Source organism: Cynocephalus volans, chromosome 8 (assembly GCF_027409185.1).
Source record: "Cynocephalus volans isolate mCynVol1 chromosome 8, mCynVol1.pri, whole genome shotgun sequence".
In the NCBI taxonomy this organism is placed as follows: domain Eukaryota; kingdom Metazoa; phylum Chordata; class Mammalia; order Dermoptera; family Cynocephalidae; genus Cynocephalus; species Cynocephalus volans.
In genome coordinates, this window is record NC_084467.1 from 37,181,862 (window position 1) to 37,190,733 (window position 8,872).

An 8,872-nucleotide genomic window follows, 5' to 3' on the forward strand; every position below is an offset into this window, starting at 1 on the left:
AGTACAAAATATTACTGGGGATCCTGGGAAGGAGAGTCCTTAGCCTCCCAGTATGTACATTTTTAAACAGAATTAAGGCCCATCATATGCCAGATCACAAAAGATTTGTGTTTGAAAGACTGTCCCAAATATACATCTGATTAAGGGGAAAACATCATACATCCAGGGCACCAGATATTTGAGGACCTCACCATTAACTGACACACAAACATCGGTACCATCTAGTACTACTTTCTAACAAGTGCCAAGGAGCCTCCAACCCAATTCTGGGTCCCTCCTCAGTGAGCCACCCCACCTATAAGACCTAATATCTCCTCTGCTCTGTCTCCTATTATCATACTGGGCAACTATGACATCCATATTGATGACATATTCAACACATCCCCTTAACCCCCCACTGCGTCAGTAACCTACACCTACATTCCCCTTCAGTGGCACTGATGGTTAAACCATTTTTTGTCTTTACCTTGAAATACTGAACTCTGAATACAACCACAATTCTGTCACTTATTCTCCAAGTACACCAGCCTCCCTGCTTTTACTTCTTATAACCCCCAGCTTGGACACTCAGTGTCAATCATATCACTCACACCATAACTAGCAGTATAAAGTTTCTCCCCATTTTATCTTTGTCTTACAAATTCCAATTCTTTTTTTTCCCAGCAGCTGGCCAGTATGGGGATCCAAACCCTTGACCTTGGTGTTATCAACACTGTGTTCTAATCAACTGAGCTAACCGGCCAACCCCAAATTCCAGTTCTGGATCAACCTGACATCCTTTTTGCCCTCCTGCTCTTAGGCTGTTGGAGAAAGTGTAAAATCCATGCTACTGGGCTCCATTACACATATATTATTTCTAACTAGCTGGGCCCTCAATGTGGTCAGCAATTTTTTTCTTTTTATCCTTAATCTAGTCTCCTTTCATTTTCCATTGAAGATTCCCATGGCCATAATATTCAAGACAGAAACTCACCATAGTTCCTTCAGTCTCCAGAGATAATTGCCTTCTCCTCAGATAACTAATCACATCAAAAAAATATGTCCATGTGTCAGACTTCCTCACCTTCTTTCCCTTCTACCACATCATTATCCATCTTGACTTCTATTCTTTTGGTATCAAAGAATGAAATGCCCAATATATTTCTTAGGAAAACTTTCCTTTCAACCCACAAAACTGTTTCACCCATACAAGTACCATACTGCGAAGTTTCAGAACTAAAGACACCTTGTTTAAATCCTTGCCTACAGCCTTCCCGCCTATAAAAGAGGGCTACTGACACTTAAACCACAAGGCTGTTGTGATCTACAAAGTATCTTTATTGTACCTGTCATATAGCATATTCTCAATAGATACGAGTTTCACTACTACCAGCTGTCCTTCACAACCACACCACTGAAAGAGTAATTTTATTCACTGCCTCCCATTTACTCCTCAATCCATCATGATCTGACTACTGCTGTCATTGCCACCACCACATTAATAAAACTGCCTTTCAAAGGAAACAAGTGACCTCCTAACTGCTGGCTTCTTCCTAGTTCTCATTCCACTTGACCTCTGCAGTACCTGAGACTGATAATTATCCCACTGCTTTCTCGAAACCCTTTCTTTCTTTGGCTTCTATTATAATGCCACTTTGTTCTAGTTCTTGTCCCATTCCTGTAACCTCTCTTTCTCAGTGTCTATTACCCTTGAAACAATGATGCTCCTTCTGGTCCACAGTCCTTCTCTTCTCTTCTTTCAGTGCTACCATCCCATACTAAGGCTTCAAATATCCCCAGTACAGTCTCTCTTGACCCTCAAATTTATGTATTCAATTCCAACCTTTCTCCCAATTTTCAGACCCAAATTTCCAGCTACCCACAGCGATATCTGAAAAACAACTCAAACTGAACTTGTCCAAAATCAAATTCATTACCTTCCCTCCCTCAAAATTGTTTTTTTATGTTCCCTATTTCACTTACCACCACCAATTTATACCATCAGCCAAGTAAGAAACCTCCCACAAATCCTCTCAACTCTATTTTGAAACCTCTTGGAATTGCATGACATTCTCTTCATGTTCCTACCCCATCCCAGTTCACTCGCTGCCACTTGGATCAGAACACTAGTTTCCTGCCTACCTAGGCTTTCTGCATCCACACGGTTTTCACTTTCAATTCTTCCTCCACATTTTCACCAGAGATAATCCAATCATATCAAACTCCTGCTTGCAAAACATTCAATGGCTCCCCATGCCTACAGAATAAAGTCCAAATTGTTTAGCAAGTTTTTCTCAGAGGTATAAAGCAAAAGAGTTTTTTAATTAAACAAACCTGGGTTTCAATTCTAGCTAAATCTGAATACTGGCTTAGTCCAGAGTCTTCAATCTGAAGAGTAAAGGGCAGAGGAGGGAAAAGAAGGGGAGAAGAGAAGAGAGGGGAGACACTAGTGTCTGAGGGGAGGGAAGTACCTTCGAGGGGAGAAATGGATGTTGTCAAGGGAAGAGTATGTTTGAGGGAAGTAAAGTAAGAGAGTCCAGACCTGAGGAAGCAGCGGGCACTGAGACGAGGGAAGCTCTCAGTGGAGGGTTGGAGGTCTCTGAAACAGGAGATTTCCGAGAAAACGAAGGATTCCTGAATTTCTGAAGTAAGGAGAGTCCCTGAGAGGAGTCAGGGAGCAGATCCTTGATACGAGATAACTTCCAATGGGTTCCAGGCCTCTGAGGGAAGAAGGCTGTCCCGGGTCCCCAGGGGAAGTGAGAGGGAAGGGGAAAGGGGCCGAGAAGGGGAGTACCCCGTCCCCAGCCCCTGAGAGGGGACCTCTGGGGAGCCAAGGGGTCCTGTCGGGTGCTGAGGGGCCCAAGCGCCAATGCTCCGGGGCCCCAGAGGTGCAGCAGCCGCGCGCAGGGGCCGGGATGCCCCGCGTTTGTGCCCCACGCACTCCCTTGACGTTACCTGAGGCGGGACTGAGCAGCCAGAGGGGTGTCTGCGCCGGCCGGAGGAGGAGGCGGCGGCCAAAAGGGGGCATAGTAGCCCTCACAGCTCGGTGGCGGCAGCGGCCCCCTAGCCTGCGGAGGCGGTGGGTGTCCCTAGTGCAGAAGCCGGTGATTTGGCGGGGCTAGCTGCGGCGAAGGACGAGGAAGCTATTGCCATGGTCTGCAGTCGGGGCCGCTCCCCCCGCCTGTTTGGCGGGATCAGGAGGACTATCCAACCTGCGAGACCGAAAGGGCAGCTGAAGCTCCGCTGGACTCCCCGGCCGCGAGCGACTGAAACGCCAGTCCTGAGGGGTCCGGGGCTGGGGGCGGGGGGCGGGGCCTCAGGTGGTCACGCCCCCTCCTCGAGCCCTCCTTCAGAGCAGCCAATCAATCGTCAATTCTTGATAAACGAACTAAAGAAATTGCCCAATTAGAGTTAGGAGTACCACGTGGTATGAAGGTGGGCACAATGGACGTCTAGAAAAGCCAATCAACAGCCCTGGGCGCCAACTCTGGAGGACGAAGGGAACCAATAGGAAGGAAATAGAGGTAAAAACAGAAGAGGCAGTGTGTTGGGAAGGCGGAACCGAGAAGGGGGGAATACACCTGGGGGAAACTCAAGTCCAGGAGCCTCTCAGAGGGCGGGACAGCAAACACGAGATGGTCCAATCAAAATGCAAAGCACCAGAAGCAATTGGTAATTGATAAAGCCAATGGAAAATGGACCTGACTGGCGCGGCTTTTGAGTTGGTAAAGGTATAGCTGAGTAAAGAAAAGCAGTATGAATGCGGAGTCCTGCAGGATCTCAGTATGGGGGGGGGGGGGAACTGATACATAAATATATGTAAGCGACTTGAGTTAGTAAGAGCAATGAGTAGAACTAAACAAAATGTTGAGAGAGCAACTCATCTAGACTAAGAAATTCGATTCGTGAAGGCTTAAAGGAGGTAACACTTGAGCTGGCTTAAAAACAGAGGATTTTGAAACAGCTGGGTGGGAAAGAATTCTATCTAACTATTCACCTGGCACATATTTCCTCACGCTTTCCATAAGCCCGGACCTAAGAAGATCATAATCTCATGTCTGAGCAAACTAGAACAGGAGGAAGTCAAGAGCAGGAAGAGACAGTGGAGTATAGGTCTTACTGCAGAAGCACTCCCTGGTGTTAGGGAACTCCTTTCAGACATCTTTTTTTTTTTTTTTTTTTTTTTTTTGTCTTTTTCGTGACCGGCACTCAGCCAGTGAGTGCACCGGCCAGTCCCATATAGGATCCGAACCCGCGGCGGGAGCGTCGCCGCGCTCCCAGCGCCGCCCACTCCCCAGTGCGCCACAGGCTCGGCCCTTCAGACATCTTTAGACTACCCTCCTCCTGAAAGACAGGGATCTTGACAGATGAGAGGGGTTTAAATAATTGGAGTATAGGTGGTGTGCATTCCTGCTGGCAAAAAAAAAAGAAGTTTAAGAAACGTATAGAAGGAGGTAAGAATGGTGAGAAAAGAGGCTGAATATGGGTTAAACTTAAATGCCTAATTTGTCCGTTATTTTTTATGCTGTGAGAGCTATTCTCGAGCAGGAACATAACCTAAACGGTACTGTTTTAGGAAGATTAACTGGTAGCTCACAGCCTCTCTAAAGGGAGAAAAGAGATCACCCCAGCCCAGTTCCCCCGCCCCAAAGCCTTTTCGGTATCCTTCTTCCGGCGACAAATCATGTGCTGCCACCTGGTGACTGTTCAAATACTATTGTTCCACATTACTATTTAATATTTCTGTTGAGAACCCTGGCACCCCTGCAAGCCTGTCTCCCACAGAGCCCGATGCAAAGTAGTTGATAAATAAGCAGAGCACTAGTAGCAAGCAGAATTGAATAATGCCATCATGCCAGATGTTATCACCTGCCCAGTGAGAGATGTAAAAGACGGGATTCCTGGAACGTGCTTCAATAGGAGAATGAGGTTTGATGGGAAGAGAACGGGAAGGAGGCTGCTACAGAAATGCAGGCTGGGTTGCGGAGGCTGAAGAGTTATGGAGGGGCTGGAGTGAGCCTCGAGAGGCAGCAGGTGGAGATGAGGAAAGAAGCCTCCTACTGTCCAGGTCCAGGGCCCACCAGAATGTCTCATCTTCCTCTGCATCCTCACAGCACTACCGCCCCAGAGCCTCATTCTACTCACCACAATGGAAGCTCCCATCTCTTTCCAAGTTAAACTGAGCTTATACTCAGAAGGTACAGCTACAAATATCTATGAACTTGGATTTCAGAGGTAGAGGTCTCAGTCAAGTAACAGGAAGAAGAAAGGGTACAGCTGAGTCTATCCCATGTGAGTGCTGATTCACAGAAAACACATCAGGGAGGGTTAAACCATTTTATTGCAGTTGGGGGACAGGGATGGCAGGCAGTGAGAAGCCTCAGTAAAGAGAGCAAATACCAGCTAGATCAAGAGGGGAGGGGCAGGCGGCCCAGAAACAGGGCCTTGAAGGGGAGGGTGGACAAAGAAGGCTTCATCCCACTACTTTTACAAGTCCTTACAGGTCAGTCAGGAGCAACTTGGAGCCCTGAAGGAACTTGTTTAAAACTCTGGGCATCGAGCTGGAAGCTGCTGGGCTCCAGGCTAGAAAGGGTGCTCCTCTGGAAATCTAAGAGGAAGACAAAAGGAAGAGAAAACAAACCATCAGCAAGCACTGTGACATGCACAGAACTAGGCCCTGGGCCTGTCTGAGAGGGAGGGACATACAAGCCTGATTTGGGATAAGTAGCAACAGAAGTTGATGGATTATGAAGAAAGAGGCAGAGACTTCATTCTACCCACTGCCAAACAATTAGGCTGCTGACATTCAGGCACCATTCAGACTCAGCCTCCCCCAAAACTGGTTTTCCTGCCCTTACCCCCACCTAGCTTCCTTAAAAGTTCCCAGCTACTGTTTCTGTCCAGAAGACTGACTTCAGAGCTAGATGAAAAAAGAGACATGGCGAAGGTGGTGGCCAGGGGTAGCCTAGACTGGAGGACATGAATGGAGGTCCTGGGAAGGGAAACAGAGACAGAGATGGTGATGTGTCAAGGGGGCCCTCCCAGCACAGAACTGCCCTGCTGCCTGAGGCCAGGACTCCAGAGTCCTCCTCTTTTATCATCCAAACACATAAAGATACCTCAGTGACTCTGTATAAAGTAAAGAATGCCAAATGCTGCAATCCAGATATTGATATTGCCCATACCAGCCAATGCTACAAGCCAGATATTGATATTGCCCATACCAGCCCAAGCCAAATCTAGGATAGCTGAACTTTGGTCCCCAGTGCCTGACCTCTATGATACAAATCCCCTCCACTGCCACTTTATCCACACCCCCTGACCTGAGGAGGTCATGCTCCCACCGGTCATCCTGAGCCTTTGTCCTGGCAGCTTCCAGGGCGTGACCCTTGCCCTCCTGGCCACTTTGCAGCTGCTCCAACATCTACCAGACCATGGGCCCAGGTAGGATCAAAACTGTCCATCTCCAGGAGAAAATCCCCTCCCCACAATTGGCCTTTTCAGCATGCTTGCAGCTCTCATGTTGGCAAGGACAGTATCTCATGGCCTGGAGCAAAGCAACTGGGAAGAAGAGCTTTGGGGAAAGGTAGAGTCAGCACAGGGAAGAGAGGGATAGAGATGGGAGCAGGAGAGGGCATGCTAGTCTACCTGCAGAACAGATAGACAGAGAAAGGAAGGGGCCTCTATGGGCCTCTGATCCTGGTCCTACCTTCCAGCTGCGGGCCTGAGCCTGCCGCTCCTTAGTTATCTGTTTGAGCAGCAGCTCCTGGTGCTGGCCTGCAGATTAAAGAGAATGTAAGGGGACTGTTCCTCAACTTCTTTCCTTCTCACTCCCTGCCCTGTAACTAGCCTGGTGCTGAAAACTGAGACAGAAGCATTCTCATCTAGCTGTCGGGAAGCTTCCAAGCTGACTAGAGAGACTAAACTCACAACATGAGAGGGAAAGAGCAAGACAAAATACTTAGCCAAACTTCTCAGTAGCTCAAGCAGTCAGAGCTATGACTACTTACTGGGAGAGCAGGAAGGTTTTCCTGTAAAGGGGACAATGAAACACATACTCATTCCCAATCTTTTACTTACTTAACTGGTCCCACAGCAACTTTAACTCCTCCTGTAGAATCTCTGATTCTTCCCACAGCACCTGCTGCCTGCAGGAGTGACAGCAGTGTCATTCTAGAGTCAATCAACAACCCAGAGTAAGGAGGCCACCAGCCTCCCAAGAGTTCAGAGGCCTCAAGAAGGTGAGTTTTTGCCCATCACTTACTCAGTCTGCAGCTCCTGGTGAACACCACTGGTAGTACTGCACTTTCCTGGTCCTGTTCGCATTTGGGCTTGGGCTTGGGCCTGCTCCTGCACCAGGTACTGAAGACCCTCCAGTTCTCTTCTCAGCCTCTCCAGGTGTTGCTCCAGGAGAAGGGTCCTCCCCTCTGGGCCTCTCTGCAGCAACTTTAATGATACTGTAGTGGGGCAAGTTGGGAGTCAGGCCCTGTAAGAGCTTCACACATGAGCCCAGACGCTCTACTTGTAAATCAAGACACATATGCACACACAACAGGTATGTGGCAAAATTGTGTGCATACATATGAAGCTGTACATATGCATACAAAAGAACTGGCCATATACCTTCCAGGGTACTGATCTGGTACTTCTGCTGCTCTTGCTCTTCCAGCATGCCCTGCACAGCCTGTCTTAGTGCCTCAGTCACCTACTCAAGTATAAAAACACATGAAGTACTGTGTAAGAGGCTTTCCCAACCCCTAGTATTCTCATCTCATACAAACACCACATATTCACAAGGATTTGTGAATAGGATTCCAAGCCTCACCTGAGCCTGAGATTGAAGCTGGGATCGGAGAATAGTAACTTCATCCCAGAGAGAGGATGGACTGTAGGCCCCAGCCCATCTCAGCCTCTCTGGGACAGTGGGAGTCTCTTGATACCAAAGCTGTTGAGCTTGAACTCCTGACTGGGGATGCAAGTGATGGGAAATCCAAGTCCCAGCCAGATCCCCAGCTGAGGGAATAAGGAAGGGACAACTGCAGAGTCTGGGAGGGAGTGAGGGTTATGGGTGGGGGACAGAGTTCAGGAAAGGAAAGAGGTGGAATCTGGAAGGAGTAGTCGATAATACAGACATCGGAAGAAAGCAGATCTCAGAAAGAGAAAAGGCTGGAGAGTAGAAAAGGACACTTACCTGCGGTGGAGACCCCAACGGGATACAGCCGCTGCTACAAAAGAAACAGTTACACAGGCCAATGAGCTCTGAGAGTCCCTCAACCTGTCCCCACAAACTGGGGAGCCTCTGGTGTCACATCACCTTAATCCGGGCCACATTTCCATCAGTAGCATTGAGAAGCGCATCAAGCTGCTCAGACCAGCTCAGGCTCCTACTCATATCCTATGGCAGGAGTCTGGCTCCCTGGCGTCTTGTGTCCTTGCTCTCCCAGCCAGAAATACCCGAGGTGCAGCACAGGAAAGGCCACAACGTCAGGTCGAAAGAGGGGAGTGGGAATGCAATACTAGAGGTAGGGTAGGGCTGCAATATCAGACCAAAACTGCGATTCTGGAACTAGCCAAGGGAGCTGCACTCCTGGGAAACTGTGAGAAAAGCGGGATGCCCTGATATGCAGATATCAGGTGGGAGTTGAAGGCTCCGAATCTTGGTCGAGACCGCACCAGATCCAGGACACTGGAAACATCGCGCCAAACGAGTGACAGCGACTACTGCCGCCGTCGGGTTCAAACCCTCTGATAGGCCGGGAAAGTCTGACTGTGCTGGTTGCCGCAGGGCCACCTGGGAAACTGAGTTCGCCTCACGCGGAAACAACCGGCTATGGAAGAAGCAGAACTACGTTTCCCTGGAAGCAACACTTGCAGTCACACCCCACCGTGACGC

At 48.8% G+C, this 8,872-nt stretch overlaps 1 protein-coding gene across 4 annotated transcripts; it reads right to left on the bottom strand.

Annotated features, from left to right (window-relative positions):
• Positions 1 to 5,327: 5,327 nt before the first annotated feature.
• CCDC163 (CCDC163 homolog) lies at positions 5,328 to 8,701 on the bottom strand. 4 transcript variants are annotated; one of them, XR_010024265.1, is made up of 9 exons: positions 8,294 to 8,701; positions 8,171 to 8,204; positions 7,805 to 7,992; positions 7,603 to 7,684; positions 7,244 to 7,436; positions 7,060 to 7,127; positions 6,689 to 6,756; positions 5,838 to 5,899; positions 5,501 to 5,587 (listed from the first exon to the last, which is right to left on the bottom strand). XR_010024265.1 is itself a non-coding variant. In XM_063106623.1 (8 exons), exons 1-8 carry the CDS (start codon positions 8,369 to 8,371, stop codon positions 5,477 to 5,479), a joined length of 822 nt encoding a protein of 273 aa, XP_062962693.1. In that variant the 5' UTR covers positions 8,372 to 8,701; the 3' UTR covers positions 5,328 to 5,476. The 4 variants fall into 4 exon arrangements, 3 of the variants coding, with proteins under 3 accessions (XP_062962693.1, XP_062962694.1, XP_062962695.1); XM_063106623.1 differs by lacking the exon at positions 5,838 to 5,899 and having other exon boundaries at positions 5,328 to 5,587; XM_063106625.1 differs by lacking the exon at positions 5,501 to 5,587 and having other exon boundaries at positions 5,899 to 5,971.
• Positions 8,702 to 8,872: the final 171 nt, after the last annotated feature.

Excerpts from the sequence above, each read along its gene's own strand:
- CCDC163 (XM_063106623.1), bottom strand. The coding sequence starts at position 8,371 with ATGAGTAGGAGCCTGAGCTGGTCTGAGCAGCTTGATGCGCTTCTCAAT. Across the intron at positions 7,993-8,170 it reads CGTTGGGGTCTCCACCGCAG|CTGGGGATCTGGCTGGGACT; the intron begins GTAAGTGTCCTT and ends TTATTCCCTCAG. Across the intron at positions 7,437-7,602 it reads CCAGATCAGTACCCTGGAAG|TATCATTAAAGTTGCTGCAG; the intron begins GTATATGGCCAG and ends GCCCCACTACAG.